The sequence below is a fragment of the Gopherus evgoodei genome, unplaced genomic scaffold, assembly GCF_007399415.2.
Source record: "Gopherus evgoodei ecotype Sinaloan lineage unplaced genomic scaffold, rGopEvg1_v1.p scaffold_98_arrow_ctg1, whole genome shotgun sequence".
NCBI lineage: Eukaryota > Metazoa > Chordata > Testudines > Testudinidae > Gopherus > Gopherus evgoodei.
The window spans coordinates 112,321-134,496 of NW_022060119.1; the positions used below are offsets into that span (position 1 = coordinate 112,321).

Below are 22,176 nucleotides of genomic sequence, written 5' to 3' on the forward strand. Positions count from 1 at the left end.
TCTAAGCCTAACGCCTCTCCCCACCACACCCTCATGGCAACAACAAGGAAATGGGGAAACTTGGTGGTCTGCCCACTTCCTTATTCCTGCTGTGATGTGGGGAGCCCAGGTCTGGGCTAGCAGGGGCTGCGGGTCGGGAGTGAGGGGCACCGGCAGGGCTGGGCTGGCAGGGGGCTGCGGGTCGGGAGTGAGGGGCACTGGCAGGGCTGGGCTGGCAGGGGGCTGCGGGTCGGGAGTGAGGGGCACTGGCAGGGGGCTGCGGGTCGGGAGTGAGGGGCACCGGCAGGGCCGGGCTGGCAGGGGGCTGCGGGTCGGGAGTGAGGGGCACCGGCAGGGCCGGGCTGGCAGGGGGCTGCGGGTCGGGAGTGAGGGGCACCGGCAGGGCAGGGCTGGGGGGGCAGGGGCTGCGGGTCAGGAGTGAGGGGCACCGGCAGGGCAGGGCCGGGCTGGCAGGGGGCTGCGGGTCGGGAGTGAGGGGCACCGGCAGGGCAGGGCTGGCAGGGGGCTGCGGGTCGGGAGTGAGGGGCACCGGCAGGGCAGGGTTGGCAGGGGCTGCGGGTCAGGAGTGAGGGGCACCGGCAGGGCAGGGCCGGGCTGGCAGGGGGCTGCGGGTCGGGAGTGAGGGGCACCGGCAGGGCAGGGCGGGCAGGGGGCTGCGGGTCGGGAGTGAGGGGCACCGGCAGGGCGGGGGGGCAGGGGCAGGGGCAGCCCCCACAGCGTCGCTATGGTATGATGTTTCCCACAGTCTTCCCGCCCCCTTTGGGCTCTATGGTTACGGTCACTCTGGGCACCGGTGCCCTCAGACTCTATGGCATCACACCGGCCGCTCTATCTGCGTACTCACGCCCTCTATGGCCTCCTTCCGCCTGGTCTAGCGGGCCCCCTCACAACTCTATGCTGCCTGGCGGCGGCCGCTCTATCCCGGTGTCCTCCCGGGTGTCTATGGTGCCGTTAAAGGGGCCGCTCCGGGGCTGCGCGGCCGCGATGCTGCTCACGGTGAAGGCTTTGCAGGGCCGGGGCTGCAGCCTGCAGGTGCGCGGGGGCTGTGCCCGTGCCCGTGCCCGGGGGGGGGTGCTGGGGGTGGGGGCTGTGTCCATGGCGGGGGGGTGTGTGCTGGGGGTGGGGTCTGTGCCCGTGCCCGGGGGGGGGTGCTGGGGGTGGGGGCTGTGCCCGTGCCCGGGGGGGGGTGCTGGGGGTGGGGTCTGTGTCCATGGCGGGGTGTGTGTGCTGGGGGTGGAGGCTGTGCCCGGGGGGGGGGTGTGCTGGGGGTAGTGGTGGTTGTGCCTTGGGGGGGGCTGTGCCCGGGGGGGGGCCCCCTCTGCCTGCGTCTCCACCCTGAGGGGATACGGGGGGGAGGCGGGGGCGGGTCTGGGAGCGATGCTGGGTGGGAAGATCCAGGGAGGGTGGATGGGGAGCACAGGTGGCGGCAGGGGTGTTGAATGAGGCAGGTTCCTGGCAGGTGCCGAGATTATAAGATGGGGAGGGTTTGTGGAGGAGGTTCCTGGGGGATGGATGGGGGGCACTAGTGTGTGTGGTTTGTCAGTCCTGGGGTGGGGTGTAGCTCCCTGCTCCAGCCTTTCTCCCCCGCCCCCCAATTTCCCCAGGTCTCTCCGGATGAGCACGTCAGCACCCTGAAGCGCCTGGTCTCAGAGAAATTGAACGTCCCAGTCTCTCAGCAGCGGCTGCTTTTCAAGGGCAAGGCCCTGGCAGGTGGGTGCCTGCTCCCGGGGCACACGAGTCTGCAGACAGGCAGCCCTCAGAGAGGCACGACTGCTCCCCATATGTCTTGTTACCCTGAAATGTCATGACAATGCACCAGCCATTTCATTGCCCACCCGCTTCATCTAATCTCATGCAGTGAGGCTGCCTCTGGGGTGGGACAGGGGGAGTTTATATGGGGACTCTTCACCCGGTGCCAAGATGCGGGGAGTCAAGTATCAGAGGGGTAGCCATGTTAGTCTGTATCCACAAAAACAACGTCGAGTACAGTGGCACCTTAAAGACTAACAGATTCAGTTGGGCATAAGCTTTCGTGCATAAAAAGTTTTTACCCACGAAAGCTTATGCCCAAATAAATCTGTTACTCTTTAAGGTGCCACCGGACTCCTTATTGTGTTTGAAGTTGCAGGGAGCTGGTTACATGGAGACTCTGGACTGGGTCTTGCCCAGTACTGAGACGCGGGCCCTCTGGGGTGGAGCAGGGGGTGTTTATACCAGGACCCCATGGCCAGTGCTGAGACATGCCTGCCCCCCCAACCTGTGGCAGGGCACAGGGGCTGGTTACCCAGGGACCCTTCACCCGGTGCTGAGACGCAGCACCTCTGGAGTGGGGTAAGAGTTGTAATGCTCCATAACTTCTGTTTTTCAGTGATGTGGGGGGTGCCTTTATCTTGGGGTCTCACAGTCCCAGGGGTCCCTGTGAGCTGGGGGGAACAGGAGCTCATGGCCCCTCTGCCACCCCCACAGATGAGCACCGGCTCTCGGACTATTCCATTGGCCCAGAGTCCAAGCTGAACTTGGTAATCAAGCCGCCGGAGAAGCCTTCCCCCGAGGAGCTGGGACACAGGGGACCCCCGCCACCATTCTCGACCATCTGGCACCCGCTGGGCCAGGTCCTGGCACGGCACTTCAGCACGGCCGATGCGGAGAAGGTGCTAGAGCAGCTGCAGAAGGTGATGCCTGGAGCCCTGGCGCGGAGGGAGCTGTAGGCTGGGGGGATTCCTGGATGGGTCATTGCATCCTTGAAACCCATGTGGCATCAGGATGTGGTGCCTCTGGGGTGGGGCTGGTTATCGAGGGACCCAGCACTGAGATGTGGCCCCTCTGGGGTGGGACGCAGGGGCTGGTTATCCGGGGACCCAGCACCGATGGTGGGGCAGGGGGCTACAAGGATCCCAGTGCCCCCCCTTCCCCTCCACCCTGGGGGTTGCCGTGCTTAGCCTCCCTCTCCCTCCAGGATTATGAGCGGAGCCTTCGCCTGCTGAGCCTGGACGATATTGAGCGGCTGGCCACGCGGCTGCTGCACCCGGAGGTGGCTGATGCGATGGAGATGGGATTCCTGGACTAGTGCCCAGACAGCCGTGGGCCCAGGGGGAAGACTTCAGCCTGGCTGTCCCTGCACTTGGAACAAGGAGCCTGCAGGCAGGGCCCGGTATGGGGCTTGGGGTCCCTCTGCCCCCTCCTGACACCTCTGAACTGCTGCTAAGGTGCCTGTGTGTGTCTCCCATTCTCCATTAAAGATGATGGTGGGTGTGAGAGCTGCCCAGCTCTGCCTGATGTGTTAACTGGGGTGGGGCAGGGGGCTGGTTATACAGAGACCAGGGATGAAGCCACCTCTAGGGTAGGCCAGGGGGCTGGTTATCTGGGGCCACCTCTAGGGTGGGGATAGGGGCCAGTTATCTGGGCATCTCTTGCCTGGTGCTGAGACATACCCCTTCTGGGCCTGGGCAGGGGCCAGTTACTCAGGGACCCCTTGCCTAGCGTCGGGACAGAGCCCCTCTGGTGTAGGGTATGGGGCTGGTTATGCCGGGGCCCCTCAGCTGGTGACCCCCATCTCTGTCCCCATGGGGGCAACAGTGTCCTCTAAGTCTTTGCGCCCCTCCCCCCCGTAACACCCCCTGCTGAGGGTGAAGAAGGGAGAAGCTAAAAGCAGCAAAGAGTCCTGTGGCACCTTATAGACTAACAGACGTTTTGGAGCAGGAGCTTTCGTGGGTGAATCCCCACTTCCTCAGATGCAGTAGTGGAAAGAGGAGGAAGCTGTTTTTCAGGCAGGCTGATGCAGGAGGTAAATTTGCCCTGCAGACCTTGGGGGTGGGGGTGGGAATTGGGGAATAGGGCTGGGATCTGGGAGGGGGGTGCTGCTGAAGGCCCCTGTGATTGGCGTGTGACTGTGTCCCAGTCCCAGAGGAGGTTCTGGTGCAGTGGCCTCTGCCCCCCTGCCAGGGGTTCCGGGGTACCGCCCTGCAGGGGTGGGGGAAGGGCAGTGGATGCGCGGGGGTCTCAGCTGGAGGTCGCTGTGCACGGCGGGGGGGTCCCTGCAGGAGGGTCTCAGGGAGGGCGAGTTCCGGGTGGGGGCGGGGAGGGATGGACGTGTGCAAGGGCGGGGCCTGGCCGCAAAACCCCGCCCCCTTGCGGCACGTGGGGCGGAGCCATGGCCGAGATGGAAGAAGCTGGAGCAGCCGCGACTGCGCTGGGCTTGTATCCGTGGGCGAGTAGGCGCCGAAGGGGGCTGGGGGGTGAGGGGGCTGTGGGCAGCTCTGGAGGTGCAGAAGGGGCTGGGGGGTGAGGGGGCTGTGGGCAGCTCTGGGGGTGCAGAAGAGGCTGGGGGGGGTGAGGGGGCTGTGGGCAGATCTGGGGGTGCAGAAGGGGCTGGGGGGTGAGGGGGCTGTGGGCAGATCTGGGGTTGCAGAAGAGGCTGGGGGTGGTGAGGGGGCTGTGGGCAGGTCTGGGGGTGCAGAAGGGGTTGGGAGGATTTGGGGAGGTGATGAGGCTGTGGGGATATCAGGGGCCCGTGGGGGTTTCTGAGGGAGGGGGCTGCGGAGGGTCTCCCCCATGGAACTGGCCATGTCTCTCACCTGCCCCCCCCCCCCAGTTTTTTCCCACTCCCTTTTTCCTTAACCCCCCCCCCCAGCACCTTGAGCATCCCATTTCCATCCCCCCTGGAGGCCCAAATCGCTCATGGCTCCCTGGCCCCCGATCCTGAGCCCCGCAAGGGGGGGATCAGCAAAGAACTGACGGTGACTGAGAGCTTCCTACATGTGTGAGTGAGCCCCCCCATGGAGACCAACCCTCACTAGGGGCTGCAGGTTGGGAGTAAAGGGCACCAGCAGGGCTGGGCTAGCAGGGGCTGTGGGTCGGGAGTGAGGGGCACCGGCAGGTCTGTGGGTCATGAGGGGTACTGACTAAGCTGGGTTTAGCGGGGGCTCCCTCCCACCTCACCCCATGTCCTCCTACCAGGCACTGGAAAGCAGATGAGGCCCGGATCCTGCGTGTTTCCATCAGCTCCTTCCTGGACCATCTCTCCCTGGTGATAGAGACCATGGAGATGTTCGGGCCACCGGTACCCCGCTAGCACCTGCCCTCTGACACCTCTGGGGAGCCAGGGGAGGGGCAAGAGGCTGGGACAACATCCTCTCGGCCCCCGTTGACTTGGAGATGCTGGAGCTCATGCTGCTGGGGGTGCAGACCTGGCATCAGCTGGACTGTCGTGGCAGGGGCGGGGGACAGAGACTGTCCCTGCATCTGGCCAGCACCTTGGACTGGTTTCAGCTCTGAGACTAGATGAGCCAGGGTGGAGGGTGCACAATGCTGGGGGGTTGTGGAACTCTGTACAGGGGGCTCTGTATAGACCCCACCCATGTTGTGATGAGCTCTGCAATGAATGCTGCAGTGGAAACCCCTGCCTGTCTGAATATAAGCAGGAAAAACACCCTCCCCTCCCCAGGCTGCGATCCACCCCTTGGAGCTACCCCCACTGGAACCTTCCCCAGCACAGCCTGCTGGGATCAGCCTTCTCCCAGGACCCCACCATATACAGCCTCCCTCTCAGGAACTCTCCCTTCCCTTTGGTTAATGAGCCCTGCTGCCCCCTATGCAGCCCTCCCTGGGATCCTCCTTCTGCCCAACATGGGAGATGGGACCCTCCCAAAGACCCACAAACAGCATCTCCCAGAATCCACGTCTGCAGCCTCCCTACCTCCCCCAATGGGACATGTCTCTCATGCTGGCAGGTGAAGAGTTAACAGGCAGCTGAGTGGTTCAATTAACCCATCCTGGAGAGGGGTGGAAGGCAGCTAATTAAGGATGAGCAGCAGCTGGGGAGGTGCAGGCTTGGTTCCTATAAAGGACGAGGGTGCACTGGCTGGAAAGCAGAGAGAGAGGGTTGTGCTGGACACCCCCCGCTGTGTGTTTCTATACTGCTGGAAAGCCCCCTTCCATCAGTGCAGTCTCTGTCCATGCTGCGAGGTCATTCTAGTGTGGTCTGTCCCATAGACACCCCTGTGGCCAGGGTTGTAGGGTGGGCCCCTGAGGGAGGGACAAGGAATTGGGGTGACCTTAATGAAGGTGGGGCTAATTTCACAATTAATTTTATATTTTTATTTTTAAAAACAAATGTATTTAATTACCAAAAAATCTCCCTTGTTTAGTTAAAAATATGACCCCTATTTTGTGGACCCTCCCTGGGGGGGATGTAGAGGCCTGCAGTGTTGGGGGCAGCTGAGTGGGGGTTTTGTTAATGCCAGGGGGACGTAAATGCTGGAAGTGCCCCTGGTGACTCCAGCCTGCAATGTTCTGTTGCCCCCCATCCACTGGAATTGACGTCCCAGCACTGAAGTGGGGCAGGCTGCTCGGCAGAGTCCCTGCCTGAGAGCTGGTATTTGAGACAGGTGTCAGAGCGATTCCTACCTGTGCCGACAGGGGAGATTTCCCATCGGCATAGGTAATCCATCTCTCCGAGAGGCTATAGCCAGGCTGAAGGAAGAATTCTTCCATCTACTTAGTGCTGTTTACACCAGGGGTTGCTGCATCTCTCAGGGTTTTCACATTGTGGCTGCTATGCGCCGACACGCGTGCTCGCTCTCCCGCCCCACCCGCGGGAGGCTGACTGGCAGCTCAGCTGTTAACACCAGCGTAGGATGGCCCTCACACTAGCTCTGAGGACTGACTGCTGAGCGCCAGTGCAAAGCAAAGGGGGGTGCGCCAGTCACGGCCCGGAACCCGGAGAGAGGAGAAGCAACGGGCTGCACCGCATCGCATCTGAGCTGCAGGCTGTTTGGGGCCAGAATCTGCCCGAGGTTTGTACGTGGGGCCCGTGTCTGTTGGGAGCCGCCGGCGCAGCATGGGGTCAGCCAGGTCACGCGGATATTTGCTGGGGCCAGAGACCCCCGAGCTCCTAGGATGTTCCTGGGGCTGCTCCTGCGGGCGGCTGAAGTAGCTGCTGGTTCCTTAAGCGCTGCGGTGAGAGCGGCCGCAATTCAGCCCGCGGGCAGCGATGCTGAGGGCCCGGCCGCCTAGGGAGGGGCAAGGAGCAGCCGGAGCTGGAGTGAGAAGCCCGGTGCTGGCAGCTAAGCAGCGGCTGCAGGGCGGGGAGGGGCCGCCGGGCTGCGCCGGGGCCGGCGCGGAAAGACGCGCCCCGCCCCCCGGGGACCCTCTCGGCGGACCGAGAGGGAAACCGGGGGCGGGGGTGGTTCCGAGCCGGGCGCAGCCGCTGTCCCGGCTCCTGCTTCAATCCGTGGCAGGTTCAGCAGCCGGTGAGTCGGTGCGCAGAGCCCGCCCCCCCAGCGGGACCCTCAGCCCCGGGCCGGGACACCGGATGGGTGGGTCATGGGGACTCTGCTACGGGGGGGGGGCCACGCAGCGGGACCAGGAGCCCCCGGCTGAGAACAGGCCATGGACCCGGCAGGGGGGCGCTCGGGAGGACCGGCCGCTTCCCGGGCTCCCGCGGAATGACCGGACGAGTCGCGCATACGCGGGGCGGGAGGGTACCAGCGGCGCGGGCGGGGGGATAAAGGCGGGGGCGGCCCACGCGGGGAGAGCGGCGGCGGCTGCTGCCTCCGGAGCAAGGAGAGGGGAGAAGGGGGCTGCCGGGCGGGACCTGGGAGACCGACCGGGCCACAGTGAGCGCGGCACGAGCCCCACACCCCCAAGAGCTCCCTGCTGCCAGCCACCTCCACCCCCACAAACTTAACTTTCCTTATCCTCCGCATCACGCATGATTTTATAGAGCTCTGTCATTGCCCCCCCCTTTGAAGAATCCTGGCCTCTTCAATCTCTCCGGGGGCTGCTAACAGGGAGTTTGGAAGGGGGGGGGGGGAGTCCCTTGTCAGTCCTACCTCTTCCCCTTTAGTCCCCTTAAAACCTATAATCCAAACCATCTTCCCTAAACCCCTTTCTTTAAACCACCCTTTCATTAACTAGGACGCAATGCAGGCAGAAACCCAGCAGCAGAGTGCTCAGAGATCACAGGGACACGGTAGAATTGTTCCACCTCTGCTCAGACAGCCTCTGTGCTGTTGAGGAGGAAGAAAGGCCCAGGGAAGCAGAGCAGTCAATGGGGGGCAGAGGGAAACCTTCCCATAGTTGGGACCCTCCTTCCAGATTTGCCTCTCCAGGGGAGGGAACTCCAGTTGCTAGGAAAAGGCAGGTGTTAGTAATGGGAGATTTGATCATTAGAAATATAGATAGCTGGGTTTGTGATGACCAGGAGAACATCAATGTGTGGATGAGACAATGGTGTAGAGAGGAGGGGGTTTATGTTCATTAGGAACTGGGGAATCTTTTGGGATGGGGGGAGCCTATACAGGAGAGATGGGCTCCACCTAAACCAAAGTGGAACCAGACTGCTGGCACTAAACATTCAAAAGGTTGTAGAGCAGTTTTTAAAGTAGGAGATGGGGGAAAGCCAACTGCTGCAGAGGAGCAGGTGGAGGTCAACTGCAAAGGTGGTAATAAAACTTTGCTTCAGTCTTCATGGATCTGAGGAACTTATGTAAGTAGAACTGGTTAAAAGGCAGCTAGGACCAATCCTATTCAATCTATTCATAAATGAAATTAATAGGTAGCAGGTTTTGAAGGCTGGGACTATAATGTTTAAAATATGACTATTTAGGACAGGACCCAGGAATCCTGGCATTCCCCCCCCCGCCTTCTCACAACTCTTGAAGAGGAAGAGATGCTCTGTGGGATAGTTCCCAAGCACTTAATTATAATCAACAAGCTGGTTGTTGATTATAATTACTGAGGTTGGCCTCAGACTGAAGAGGGGGAGTGGATGGGGAAGCAGTGAGGAGGTATGACAGGGCATGGAATTTGCAAAGCAATGTTGTGAACCCCCATTTGATTCTGCCCTGCTTCTTCATTATTAGATTCCTTATCAATTTCCTACATTCCTACAACTACCACAGAACAAAATGGCAGGGTAATATGAGGAGAGATCAGTCAAGTTGTGGAGTAACTCCCTCTGGGGCACCTGGCTTTGGCCATCAGTGAATTCTTTAGGCAGAAGGTGTCACCCCAGGTAACAATCCTAAGCCAGCTCTTTGTGCAAACAAGTTTTATTCCATAACACCAACCCACCATCAGAGCAGCTCAGATACACAGGCAGCAAAGAACAGGGGGAGGGGTGGGTGTGGTGTGTCTGCCACTCCAGACATCCACACAGGTCAGCAGGGGTGTTTGTAGCACCAAGTGAGTGAGTCAGAGCCCAGGGCTTGGTTTGTAGGCACAACATCCCCTCACCAGAGTTGCGTTTCCCGGATCTCAGAGATGGTCTGGCTGGCTCGCTGTAAGGCCTGATGGGAGACAGAAGTCATTAGCACAGGTAGGAGGGCAGAGAGACACACATCCCCTAACCCTTCCCTCACCTGGAGCAGCCCAGCAGCCTCCTTGCGCTGCTGTGCCATGTCCTCTGACTCTGTGAGCAGCATGTCCAGCAGCTGCTGCTTGTATAGCTGTCCAACCAGCTGGCTCTGCAGGTGGTCCTTGACATAGTTCACCAGGAAATGCATGACCGTCTTGGGGACACTGTGGAGGAGGGGCACCCATCTTGAGCCTCTTCAACTCCTCATGGCCCATAAGGGTCTAGGAGAGGGGCTGTAGCCTCACACCCTTATCCCCACCACATCTTACCTGTCCTGGATGCTTTTGCGCACAATGAGGAAATACGATTTGATGAGTCTGCGGATCACCTCACAATCCTGCTGCTCCCGCTGGCTCAGCTTCCGTGTGGCCGGCATGGGCTGTAGGAACAAGGGAAATGGAGGGTGGTTATAAAGCCAGGAATTCTCCAACAAGGAGATGGGTCAAAACAACTTTGGGGCAGTTCTCTGGCCTGTGGGTGTTGCAGGGTGTGTGTGTCAGACTAGATGATCAAAATACCTCACCATCACCTGCCTGTGTGGGAAGGGGGTAACTCACTGTGTCCAGCAGATTGACAGCATGGGAGCGACTGGGGCTGGAATACATGGGGGGCTGGGTGTTCCCCTTGGGCTTCTCGTCCATGCCAGCATTCTCCACTTTGTCACTCTTCCAACGCCGGATCCCCTCTGCAGGGGGGTCATTCTGGGGAGAGCAGAGACCAGCTGGCCACCATGTCATGAGAGGTGACACTGGTGGAAGAGGCTCAGCAGTGGGACACAGGAGCAGAGAGGCATTACCTTGCTGCTGCTGCTGCTGCTGACAGAGGCAGACACCAGTGCTGTGTCGATGAAGTCCGGGTGCTTGGTGTTGATATAGGCGAGCTCTATTGCAACCAGATTATGAACCTGCATGGGAGAGAGATGGGATGGGGCCTGAGCTTCGAAAAACAAAACAATATTTAATTTAAACTCAATAAATGTGATTTTTGTTGTGAAAACTGTTTAAAACAATATTGAGAATATTATAAGCTTAGTCCTTAACACAAGTTGCCAGAATTGTAATGGATTTTAATCAAAAGCAGTACATGCTTGCTGCTGACATCTTAAAAGGACATCAAACCGTGGAAGTGAAACCTTGTAAAATCTCAGACTGGAAGAGGGAAACAACTAGCAGATCTTGTCCTCTTAGAATCATAGAATGCCAGGGTTGGAAGGGACCTCAGCAGGTCATCTAGTCCAACCCCCTGCTCAAAGCAGGACCAATCCCCAGACAGATTTTCGCCTCAGATCCCTAAATGACCCCCTCAAGGATTAAACTCACAACCCTGGGTTTAGCAGGCCAGTGCTCAAACCACTGAGCTATCTCTCAGTTAGTTTTCAATGCAAAACATGTTTTGCTTGACATTTGTTCTTCTGGACTCAGCACATATTCCATTAAAAATGCCCAGAAACAGCATTTAATTGTTTGTATTAATTATCTAGTAAATAAAAATGCATCATTTTCTAATATCAGAAAAATAAATGTAGAGTCAGCTACATAATAGTTAAAATAAACGTGTATAGATTAGTGTATCCACCTGCTTTGCAGAAAGAAGCACCACACTTAGTGTGAAGACTATATTTAGCTGCAAATTAAAATGGTTATCAACCAGTGAGAATCCACCTTTTAAGTTATTTTCCTAAAAAGGTACAAATGCAAAATATGATTAAAGTGGGTGATTTTTAAAGTGCATTTTCCCACTTGCTGATTTAAATCCAATCAATCTGCCCTAGGACAAAGACTTCAACCCCAACACCGATATCAGCCCCTACCCTGCATGGATCCCAGATGTCCCATAGCAGCCCCCTCCCCCTGAGGTGTTACCATCTCATTGGTGATGGGCAGCCTCTGCCGCAGGACGCCTGTCACCACCTCCACAATAGCTTCATGCAGTTTGGGGAAGCGCAGCAGCTCCTGGCGCGGGGGGAGGAGAGATAAGATCTTGGAAATGTTGAAACTTCAAAAGATGGCTACTGAGATGTGCTGGACACAAATGGGCCCACAGCTTAGCCAGAGACTGCTCCAGCTGTGTTTGATGACTACAGGCCAGAGGTCTGCTTCGGCCCACTTTTAAAGCCCAATCTGGCCCTGAACCCAACACTTCCCCAGCAAGCGTGGCAGCTCTTTTCACAGCCTGACACTTGTAGTCAGGCCCTGGTGGATTTGGGTCCCGTTGCAGGGCTCTGTGGCAGATCCTGGGACAGGTAAAAGTACCACCTTGGACAGGCAGGGTCCAAGTAAAAAAAAAAAAAAAAAAAAAAAAAAAAAGGAGTTACACCACCTGATTGCATGCTGTGTTATTTTACTTTCAGAGCCCATGGGGGTCAGGGAATCCAACGCCACGTGCGCAGCACACAGGTTACAGGGCAGGAGTCACAGAACCCCTCACTGGTCCAGGTGGACCCCCCCAAACCATCACACACACCCCAAGGGGATTGCACAGATTGGGTCAGAGCAGGCCTGAGAGGCCCAGGAGATAGAGAAGGGTCTTTGGTATCAAGGATGAGTGTAACCCAGAAACAGACATGAGACCGTAACCAGGGGGCAAAGCCATCAGGTACTTCATTGTAACGCTTTTATCTGAGATGAATGCACTGTGGAGCAGGGAAGGCTGGATGGGCTCTGCTAGCCTCGGCAGAGCCCCTTGGGGAAAACGTGGGGCAAGCCACAGGCACTGGCCTAAGGTCAGACACCCCCCTGGGGGGCACCTGTGTGTTGTAGGTGGAGCAGTGCTGAATGATGCGCTGCAGCTCCTCGTGCACCAGTTCCACACAGCGCAGGCTCGGGTCCTCCAGACGCTTGATCTGACGTTTCACCAGAAGCTCGAAGGAGACCTCGGGCACAAAGAGGGCGGGACGGGGGCCCTGAGAGGGAGGCAGGGACCCCATCAGAGCAGTGGCTTCTCCAGTGGGGAGAGAGAGACACTCCCACCCAGCCTCATCCCATTCTCCACTCCCGTGAGGCACAGAAAGCCAGGAGGGGGCTACTCAGTCCCAGGCAGCCACAGCGAGATGGGACTGAGGGTGTCGTGGGGTGGGCACGTCCCACTCCAGGGGACTGGGAGGGGGGCAAATACACACACTCACCCCACAGCCCACTATGGTCTGTTACCCCCCTGTCATGGCTCGGTACCATCCCCAATGTGGTACGTATGGGGGAGGGGTCCCTACCATGTAGAGTCAGGTGGTGTTCCCGTACCATGCAGGGCTGGGGCATGGTTGGTAAGGGGCACCATGGGGGGCTGGCAGCCACAGAGGCAGGGGTGCTCAGGCTCCAGCAAAGAAAGGAGGACAGAAGGGGCAGGGTGGTACGGGCCAAGCGAGGGGCTAGCCTTCCAAAGCCAGCTCTTCACATGCTGCCCATGGCTTTGCAGTCTCCTCTGTATCATTAACAACAGTTTACGAGGACAGTGGATGGCATTTGCCATGGTGCTGGGCAGGCCGAGGTCTCTGGGTACCAAACCTCACGTCGCACTGTTTAATGTGGGACAGTGACTGGACCATGGGAACATCTGTGGCCCATTTATTCCACCTAAATTAATAGAACGGGGGCTGGTGGAAGGGGCACTGCCCGGGGGAGACCGGAGGGGTACCATACCGTGGCATTGCGAATGGCTGTCAGGATGTCCAGCATCGTGAGCCCAGCCAGTGGGTCGATGGACTCCAATGTTCGGCCGAACGTCTCGTGGAAGATGTAGCACATGCGGGCACCCCCGCAGCTGGGGGGATGGCGGGGTGGGGGGGGGAAGAGACACAGAAGGGTTCAGAGGGAGAATAGAAACAGTAGCCAAAGCACAGCCCCCCCTCCAAAAATGGCCACACACCCCTGCCTCTCAGCACCACCACCCTCATGCCCCGAGCTCTCAGCTCCCAGGTATCTGCACTGCAGTTCCTGCCCTTGAGGGGGCAGGTCCGCCTCCCCGCCAGCACTCACAGCTCTGAGGTCTCAATGTTCCGGGCCGTGCCCTCGATGGTGTGGCAATACTCGGTGGCGAACTTGGTGATGATCTGCAGCAGCGTGGCATTCTTGTCCTCGATGGGCTGCCCATAGCTCTGCAGCACTGACTGATACTGGGCTGTCAGCACATTCACCCGGGTTTTCAGCTCCGGCAGGCAATCCCGGATGTGGTGCATCAGCAGCCTGGGGCAAGGCACAGGAATGAGTCCGTCTAACCCAGCCTCCCGGCTCCTGAATTTCCAGGGAATCATTCTGGCACCCAGTGCTGACAGCCAGGGCTCAACTCCTCCGCTGGGGTGACTCCAGGGTCTCCTGCCACCATGTGCTGCCCTGCTCCTCCTGCTGCCCCCCATGCTCCTGGGTCTGCCAGGGCAGCACACACCCCTCCATCCTTTCCCTTCTCTGCCCCCTCCACAGCCCTAGTCCTCTGGCCTCAGTGCCCCTTGCCAGGGAGAGCAGAGCTCCAGCTGGCACCCACCGGCTGAGTGTCTTGGCCAGGTGCCGGGTGCCGTTGCGGTTGGCCAGCGATGGGTATCGTTTCTGCAGGAAGCCCTGCTCGTCCTGCAGTGACTCAGTGATGCTCTTCTGAGTGTTGATGTCATGCTGGCTCCTGGGAGGGGCGGGACAGAGTCATTGTCTGTCCCCACTCCTCCCCCCCCCCCCCCCCCCCCCCGAGTCCATGCTGGTGGGGAACATTTGGTTTGCTGCCCCCTGCAGCCCCTCCAATCCCCCAAACTCCAGCACAGTACCCCCATCCCACCACCAAAGACTTTCTCCACAGCCCTCCACCCCCCACAATTCCAGCCCCTCCCACCTCTCGGACGACCCCCATGCCCTACATCTCCACAGCCCCTCCATCGGCTCTATGCAGCCCCCCTGAACTCCACCACCCTCCTGCCCACCTGTTCACCACCCCAATGATGCCCAGTTTGACAGGGATGACCCGGCCCATCAGAACGTCCATGGCATCTGTCCCAGCGTCCATCAGGTCCAGCTTGGTGACTACGGCCAGTGTGCGGCGTCCTGCAGGAGGGGAGAGGGTAGGGATGATCAGGCAGGCCCAGGCTCAGAGACAGAGACCTAGGCCCAGGCTACACTTACCTACCTAGTGATGTGGGTCAGGGTGTGAAACCCCCCAGGGCAGATGCTGCTGTGCTGGCAGACCAGTGTTTCTGGCACTAGGTGGCATTCCTACAGCACCAGCAAAGCCCCTCAATTGGGTACCCGTGTCTGGGCCGGCACAGCCGCTGGAGCCCACACAGTGCAGCCAGAGCAGGAGGCAGAACCCCAGGAGGTTTTGGAGCAGCAGGGCAGGGGATTCAGTCGACACAGACTCTGACTTAAGCCTGACTTTTCTTCTCTAGCCTGGACCCTCCGATCCCGGACTGCAGGGGACGAATAAACATTAGCGGGTTTTGCTATGGCTGCCCCGCATCTCTCCTGGTCCCTGCTGCCTGCAGCACTCCTATCAGGGCTGAAGTCTCTGCTAGGGACCCAAACTCCCCTAGAGTGGTGGACAGCCACAGAGAGGAACAGGGGGGCTGGAGCCCAAGGGACTTATAGGGGAACAAAGCCAGAGCCTCACACATTAAAAGGGGTGCACTCCCTAAAGAGAGTCTGTGAAGGCTGCAGCATCAAACACCCAGTAAATCCAATGCATCCCCCTCACCACCTGCCTCCACTCCCCTCATGCAGGGCTCACAGCCCACCAGCTCTCAGCCCCACCCATGCCCTGGGTCCCTTGGGGGAGCCCCTCACATTAGTACCATCGGGGTCAACATCCCGGGCCAGCTTGAGTGCCTCAGAGGTGGCCATGTCGGTGTTGGCAGCTGTCACAGCCAGGATCAGGCAGTTCGGATTGGAAACGTAGGATAGGATCATCTCCCGCACCAGGCCCTCAATGTCGGGGGGCTGGTCCCCTACAGGCACCTTGAGAGGGGAGAAGAGTGAGTGCAGGCTCCTGCCAGACAAGAAACAGGGGAGCTCGGACTGCTGGGTTCTCTCCCCAGCTCTGAGATGACAGCAGGGGCTGATGATTAGATTAGGAGGGGCTGGGAGCCAGGACTCATGGTTACAGACACCGACTGGCTGAGGATCCATAGTCGGGAAGGTCTCCCAGTGATAAAAGGAATAAGCCGGATTTTGGAAATATCCCCCTAGCGGCAGCTTTGGCAGACACCCACAGTGGGGCATTACCCCTCCCCATTCCATCCCCCAACACCATGGGGCACCCGCCTCTCACCTTGGTGATCCCTGGTAGGTCGACCAGTGTCAGGTTCAGGACATGTGGGGAGTAGATCTTCAGATATAGGGGCTCCAGACTGATCCCCTGCAGGGCAATAACCAACAGAGTTATAGCAGAGGGGGCTGGGAGCCAGGTCTCCTGGGTTCTCTCCCCAGCTCTGGGAGGTAGAGTGGGGTCTGGTGGGTTAGAGCAGGAGGGGCTGAGAGCCCGGACTCCTGGGTTCTCTCCCCAGCTCTGGGAGGGGAGGGGAAGGGAGGGAAGGGGGGGCCGGTGGGTCAGAGCGGGTAGTGGCTGGGAGCTAGGACTCCTGGGTTCTCTCCCTGGCTCTGAGGGGGGGGGGGGCTGTTGGGTTAGAGCAGGAGGGGCTGGGAGCCTGGACTCCTGGGTTCTCTCCCCAGCTCTGGGAGGGCAGGGGGGGCGGTGGGTCAGAGCACGGGGGGGCTGGGGGCCAGGACTCCCCAGCTCTGGGAGGGAGAGTGGGGTCTGGTGGGTTACAGTAGTGGGAGGCTGGGATCAGGACTCCTGGTTTCACACACAAACATTGGGGAGGATTTGTCAGAGGTGTTCATTACCTTGTTGGTTCCTGTTGTCCTCTCGGTCTCAGTCTCGATCTCCTGCCGGATCTCATCGAAGTCGGTGAAGGTCTGAGAGGGGACAGAGAGGCAGGGCTGGCCCTGAGACACGCTCCATGGCCCCTGGTAGCACTTCCCTCTGCCCTGAAGCTGACAGTATGTGGAGAGGGGGCGTGCAATGACCCACAGCCAGGATGGGCAAGGGAGGCTGCCCCCCACCTCCAGCAAAGGACAGGGATGGGTGCTGGGAATATCACCCCCATTACTCCTTGACAGACAGGTCAGGGAGGGGCATCCTCCACCCCTCTGATTACCATCATTCCCCACAAGACCCAGACAGGGGTTGAGGGGGCCACCCCCAGATCCTGAGCAGGGCTCCTACCTTGTGCTTGCAATGCAGGAAGGTCGCCCACTCCTCGGCCTGGGTACCTGTAGGGAGAGCCAATTTGGGGTCACTCTCAGCCCCCCAGGGTGTGGACAGGGCTTCAGGGGCTTGCACAGCTCCACTCCAAGCAGCTGTTTCAGACCCTGGCTCCCCATAGGAACCACTGGCTTCAACCCACAGACACAGGCTCCCCAGCAGCAGGGAGAGAGGGAGTCACAGTGACCCAGACATCTCATGGTCTCACCACCTCAGCCCTTGGGGTCTCTACCCTCAACCTCCCAGAGCAGGGAGAGGGTGGGGAGCCTCCCAGTGAATGGTATTGTCCCCCTCAGCCCAGGGAGAGCCCACCTTGGCTCCCAGCACCCCCTTACTTGTTTCCCCACTGGCTGCATGTTGCAGCTCCTCCAGTAATGGCACATTCACCAGCTGCAGGACCAGGGGCCGCCGGGTAACAATGCCTGAGCACCGGGGCAGGAAGTCACGACCTACAATGCTCTCCAGAACCGAGCTCTTCCCGCTGCTCTGTGAGGAGGGGAGAAACGGGGTTAAGGCTGGAGGGGACAGCAGGGCGAGGGGCAGCCAGACAGGGTGCCAGAGGGAGAAGAGGAGCCTGGGGCTTCAGAGAATAGAGGGTGTTGGCGGGGGTCTCACCTGGACCCCAGTGGGGCAGCTGGATCCTCCCAGGAAGGGAGAAATTGGAGTCTCACCTGGGCCCCAATCACCACGATTTGGGGCAGCTGGATCACCTCGGCCCCCACCGTGTTGAAAATCTCCTGCAGTTTGTTGATAACAGGGATCAGAGTCTCCATGGCAGGGCCGGCTACGGGGCTTCTCCCTACAAGGGGACATGGGGCACCTCCTCAAATCAACCGGGAGCCAGTATAGCCCCGCAGCCAAAAATGGAACCCAGGCGTCCGGGCTCCCCCCGCAGACAAGGAGCGCACCCAGGCGTCCGAGCTCCCCCACGCTCCCCACAGACACGGAGCGGACCCAGGCGTCCGAGCTCCCCCCGCCCCACATAGGCACGGAGCGGACCCAGGCGTCCGAGCTCCCCCCGCCCCCCACAGGCACGGAGAGGACCCAGGAGTCCGAGCTCCCCACCCCCCCCGACACGGAGCGGACCCAGGCGTCCGAGCTCCCCCCGCCCCCCATAGGCACGGAGCGGACCCAGGCGTCCGAGCTCCCCCACAGACACGGAGCGGACCCAGGCGTCCGAGCTCCCCCCGCCCCCCACAGGCACGGAGAGGACCCAGGCGTCCGGGAAGAGTTCGCTCTGCTACCTGCTCTCAGGCCCCAGCTCCAGCCCCATTCACTCCCCAACCTGGAAGCACCGCCCCTCCCCTCCCCGCTCCCTATTGGTCCGAACCCCATGAGTCCCATTGCTATTTGCGGAGGGGCCATCAATCACTGCTCAATGCCCTCCCTCTAATCCCATAGCAGGAGAGCGGCTCGGCAAGAGGGCAGAGACTGGAGGGTTATTGGCTCGTTATCGCACCAATCAGCGGGGCCATGGTCTCCGTGGCGGCCATGTTTGAAAGGGGCAACGTGAGGACAACATTGACCAAATAGGGCAGTCTCTAGGCAAAAGAATAAATAGACTCAAATCTGACATCAGGAGTTATAACATTCAAAAACTAGGACGAGACACTTCAATCTCCCTGGTCACTCACTAATAGGCCTAAAAGTGGCCATTCTTCAACAGAAAAACTTCAGAACCAGACTCCAAGGTGAAAGTGCAGAACTGGAATTAATTCGCAAACTGGACACCATCAGATTAGGCCTGAATAAGGATTGGGAGTGGTTGGGCCATTACCCCCTACAGTTACTTACACCTTCTTGTCAACTGTTTGAAATGGGCCACTCTCATTACCACTACAAAAGTGATTTTTTCCTCCCTTGGTAGTCCCCTGTTAATTGAATTGTCTCATTAGACTGACCTCTCACTTGGTAAGGCAACTTCCATCTTGTCATGTATTTATACCTTCTCCTGTATTTTCCACTGCATGCATCTGATGAAATGGGTTCTAGCCTGCAAAAGCTTATGCCCAAATAAAGGTGTTAGTCTCCAAGGTGCCACAAGGACTCCTCGTTGTTTTTGCTTGTACAGACTAACATGGCTACTGCATTGAAAACCATCTTGGCTAGGACCATTGTGGGAACCATCTTTGTTTAGGGCACAGTGAGACTTCATCTTCCATAAGGGGAAGGCTGACAGCCATCTTAGATATGGGTAAAAGGCACAAAGGGAGAGAGGCTCCACCCCTTTGACCAGTAGCCTAGTGGTTAGAGCACACGCCTGGGACACAGGCGACCCAGGTTCAAATCCCACCCCACCCCACCCCATGGGGAGGAAGGGTCTCCCTGAGTTTAGGGGGAACCCTGTGAACTATTGGGGTGCTCCGGCCACAGGAGCCTCTCCACCTTTCCCGTTAAATCTGCATCACTTTATGTAAAACACACTCACTGGGCCACTGGGCACAGGGGCAGACACGGAGCCTCTGCCTGCCACTTCTGTGGCACCGAAAACCAGGATCTCCTGAGCCTGTGGCACTGCCAAGTGCACTGAGCACTGCGATGCAGAGAGAATGTCTGCTGAGAGCTTTACAAAGACAATGTGTGCCTCGGTTTCCCTCTCTCCTTTGCATCGCCACCCAATGGAGGGAGGGGGAAGTGTTAATGCTGCTCTTGGAGCAGCATGGGCAACATGAGATGTGTCTAGGGGCTCGTCTACACTTACAATGCCGCTATAGCGCTCCCATGTTGATGCTACCTACATCAATAGGAGAGGTTCGCCTGCCACCATAATTAATCCACATCCCTGAGAGGCCATAATTAGATCTTCCAGCAACCTAGCATTGTCTACACCAGGGTTAGGTGGCTTAACCACACCGCTCAGAAGGGTGGCTTTTTCACATCCCTGAGCGACAGAGTTAACAACTTAATTTTCTAGTGTGGACCAGGCCTAGGGTGGATGAATGGGTGACTGAACTGGGTCAAACTGACTTAGATCAACAGAGGAGCTGGAAAACCCACAAGTCACTCCCAATGACTGAACAAGCAACACTTAACCTGAGGAAACTGGGCAGGCAGAAGATATGACCTCAATGGGAGCAAAACAAAGGAGAAAGGGGGAAGTGGCTAGAATAACGTCAGCGGTTCAGAGAGACACACAGGGCTCTCTCACCTGGGTTTCAGGCCTACTCTATACTAGGAAAGTAAGTCGGTGTAATTACGTCACTCAGGAGTGTGAAAAACTAGGCCTGGAAAAGCAAATATGGTTCCTCCAGCGGCGTTGCTCATGGGAGACCTGGCTATGTTGTAACCTTCATTTCACCAGGTTGCCCTAAGCACTTTCAGATGCCATAGGCCAGGGGACAGAGAAATTGTTACCTGGTGTCACCGCAAATAGGATCAGCCTTGCACCCGGAAGGGCCATGGAACAAGCCTTCCAGAGGAGTCTGGCTTGGCCGGATTCGCTGACGGAGCCATGGAGAGAGACAGAGATTGCTGCCTCTCACCATGAGGCCAGAGTCATGGAGGCCACATGCCAGCCCCTGGGGGGGGTCTGTGGGGTCTGGCACATTAAATGGTCACTCCCAAGAGCAGGGTTACAGATGGGGCATTGACCACTGGGAACCCATGACACAGTGGCCTATGTCCTTTTGTAGATCTGATCCTCAGTGCCAGCCATCTTGAATTAGGGTAGCCTGCATCTGAATGAGGCAGAGGGGAAGGGGTGAGAGCCCATGACCCATGTGCTCACACCTGCACGTGCATGATCAGACAGCTATGATGCACTGCCCCCAGCACAGCATGCTGCCCCATGGACACTGGCCGGCAGGTTGCAGAACCAGGTGGGCCTGTCCCATGGCCGGAGCTGCTGGCATACCTGGAGGCAGCGACGGGAAATCAACATGCAAGATGGTCCTTTTCTGTGTGTTGTAAGAGACCATTGGAAGTGAGGGATTGCAAAACAGAGAGGCGGGGGGAACACACATTCCGCCCCCCATAAACACATGCCCACCCACACACCTAAGTGCTGGAGGCATAAGGAAATGAGATTAAAAAGAATAAACCCATGTGTGTTTGTTTGACCAAGGCCATGAAGATAAAAACAACAAGGAATCCCAGAGCAGAGTAACACAAACACACTGCCATGGAGAGTCGGAGGAAAGGGGGAGGAGATAGATAGATAGATAGATGGGATGGATGGGGATAGATAGCACCTATTCCAGGGGTTCTCAAACTGGGGGTTGGGACCCCTGAGGGGGTTGCAAGGTTATTACATGGAGGGTTGTGAGCTGTCAGCCTCCACCCCAAACCCCGCTTTGCCTCCAGCTTTTATAATGGTGTTAAATATATTAAATTTATTTTTAATTTATAAGGTGGGGTTGCACTAAGAGGCTTGCTGTGTGAAAGGGGTCACCACTACAAATGTTGGAGAACCACTGCCCTCTTCAATGCCATACGTCCTCAGCTGTGTCTCCCCATACACACCCCTTCAATCTAACTCCCAATGGTGACGGTGTCACCAGGACTCCATGTCTCTATCCCAGCCCCAGCTGCCTTTCTGGAAGTTGCTTTATCCAAGTACAAAGGATTGGTCTCAGTACAAGGGTAAGTGGATGAGTCTCAGGTTGGACTGAGGGCTAATGGTCCCCTGGATCTCAGAATCTGTCCCTCCTGGCTGCTGAACCTCCACCCCACGGAGCCCAGCCCCACAGGGTCTGTAACCTGGGCTGGCAGTTCCCCCTGGGGACCCGTCTCTTTAACTCAGCGTCTGAGGCTGCCAGGTTTATGGGCACCTTATCAGCCCAGGCATTACAGATCAGCCCTGAAATCCAGCCCCTTCCCCTGCTCATTTCACTCCAGGCCTTCTTTTATCCTTGTCAACAAAGGGCTCAGCCGCTCCCAGGCCTGGGACGCCTGAGGGACCTACAGAGCTGTGTCCACAGGGAACAGGGGAGAGCAGAGAGGGTCAAAACAGGTCTTGGGCAGCCATCTCTGGGATGGGGCAGGGCGGCTTTTTCTACAGGGAACTCATGAGACACAGCCCCACTGGCATGGAGCCCAGGGGGTCAGTTTACACGGGGACCCCTTGCCAGGTGCTGAGATGTGGCCCCTCCAGGTAGGGCCCAGGAGCTGTTTAGATGGGTGGCCCCCTCACCTGGTGCTGAGACACATACATAAGGTCCTCTTGACACTTGGCTTGGAGATATAGCCACCTCTGGGGTGAGGCGCTGGGGCTGTTTACCTAAGTGCAGGCTGCAGAACAGCCTATGAATGAGCTGTACATGGGTATTGCCCCAGCTGCCCCATCTGTCTGGGGGGGGGGTGCATTGGGGGGGACTGGAGGCTCACAGAAATGTGGGGGCGGGATCTGGAGGTTCCTGGGGGTGAGAGGCTGGAGGCTGTGAGATGGGGAGGGGGGTGGGAATGATGTGGCGCGCGGGGTCCTAGAGGTGTGTGTGGGGAGGGGCTGGAGTCTGGATGCTCCTAGGGGATGCTGCGGGGGCGGAGGCTCCCGTCCCGTCCCGTCCCAAGGGTGGCCGGGGGCGGGCCTCTCCGGTTTCCCCGCCCCGGGAGCAGCCCGCACCTCTCGCAGGTTAAAACACCCGGAG

At 58.5% G+C, this 22,176-nt stretch overlaps 3 protein-coding genes across 9 annotated transcripts; 2 read left to right on the forward strand and 1 right to left on the reverse strand.

Moving 5' to 3' along the window:
• Nucleotides 1-842: 842 nt before the first annotated feature.
• On the forward strand, nt 843-3,256 carry UBL4A (ubiquitin like 4A). Its single transcript, XM_030548342.1, has 4 exons — nt 843-1,032; nt 1,605-1,710; nt 2,467-2,672; nt 2,957-3,256. Exons 1-4 carry the CDS (start codon nt 895-897, stop codon nt 3,065-3,067), a joined length of 561 nt encoding a protein of 186 aa, XP_030404202.1. The 5' UTR covers nt 843-894; the 3' UTR covers nt 3,068-3,256.
• An 831-nt stretch (nt 3,257-4,087) lies between these two features.
• LAGE3 (L antigen family member 3) lies at nt 4,088-5,399 on the forward strand. Its single transcript, XM_030548361.1, has 3 exons — nt 4,088-4,197; nt 4,631-4,759; nt 4,957-5,399. The coding sequence occupies exons 1-3, from the start codon at nt 4,151-4,153 to the stop codon at nt 5,069-5,071; spliced, it is 291 nt and encodes a 96-aa protein (XP_030404221.1). The 5' UTR covers nt 4,088-4,150; the 3' UTR covers nt 5,072-5,399.
• Nucleotides 5,400-9,035: 3,636 nt separating this feature from the next.
• On the reverse strand, nt 9,036-17,891 carry LOC115644239 (dynamin-1-like protein). Of its 7 annotated transcripts, none has more exons than XM_030548345.1 (18): nt 17,836-17,891; nt 17,207-17,390; nt 16,927-17,077; nt 16,553-16,599; nt 16,171-16,242; nt 15,596-15,682; nt 15,120-15,282; nt 14,256-14,376; nt 13,832-13,963; nt 13,330-13,536; nt 12,994-13,114; nt 12,105-12,260; nt 11,221-11,310; nt 10,155-10,262; nt 9,916-10,059; nt 9,628-9,737; nt 9,363-9,522; nt 9,036-9,290 (listed from the first exon to the last, which is right to left on the reverse strand). In XM_030548345.1, exons 1-18 carry the CDS (start codon nt 17,862-17,864, stop codon nt 9,234-9,236), a joined length of 2,139 nt encoding a protein of 712 aa, XP_030404205.1. In that variant the 5' UTR covers nt 17,865-17,891; the 3' UTR covers nt 9,036-9,233. The 7 variants fall into 7 exon arrangements, with proteins under 7 accessions (XP_030404205.1, XP_030404208.1, XP_030404206.1 ...); XM_030548348.1 differs by having other exon boundaries at nt 16,927-17,072; nt 17,836-17,885; XM_030548346.1 differs by lacking the exon at nt 17,836-17,891 and adding an exon at nt 17,500-17,604 and having other exon boundaries at nt 17,263-17,390.
• Nucleotides 17,892-22,176: the final 4,285 nt, after the last annotated feature.

Coding starts and splice junctions, on each gene's coding strand:
- LOC115644239 (XM_030548343.1), bottom strand. CDS start 17,575: ATGTGGGGCGGGGGGAGCTCGGACGCCTGGGTCCGCTCCGTGTCTGTG. Junction 17,391..17,499: donor GGGGGAGCTCGGACGCCTGG/GTGCGCTCCTTG, acceptor GTCCCCTTGTAG/GGAGAAGCCCCGTAGCCGGC. Junction 17,073..17,206: donor GCTGCCCCACTGGGGTCCAG/GTGAGACCCCCG, acceptor CTCACAGAGCAG/CGGGAAGAGCTCGGTTCTGG.
- UBL4A (XM_030548342.1), top strand. CDS start 895: ATGCTGCCTGGCGGCGGCCGCTCTATCCCGGTGTCCTCCCGGGTGTCT. Junction 1,033..1,604: donor GCCGGGGCTGCAGCCTGCAG/GTGCGCGGGGGC, acceptor CAATTTCCCCAG/GTCTCTCCGGATGAGCACGT. Junction 2,673..2,956: donor TGCTAGAGCAGCTGCAGAAG/GTGATGCCTGGA, acceptor CTCTCCCTCCAG/GATTATGAGCGGAGCCTTCG.
- LAGE3 (XM_030548361.1), top strand. CDS start 4,151: ATGGCCGAGATGGAAGAAGCTGGAGCAGCCGCGACTGCGCTGGGCTT. Junction 4,198..4,630: donor GCCGCGACTGCGCTGGGCTT/GTATCCGTGGGC, acceptor CCCCCCCCCCAG/CACCTTGAGCATCCCATTTC. Junction 4,760..4,956: donor ACTGAGAGCTTCCTACATGT/GTGAGTGAGCCC, acceptor TCCTCCTACCAG/GCACTGGAAAGCAGATGAGG.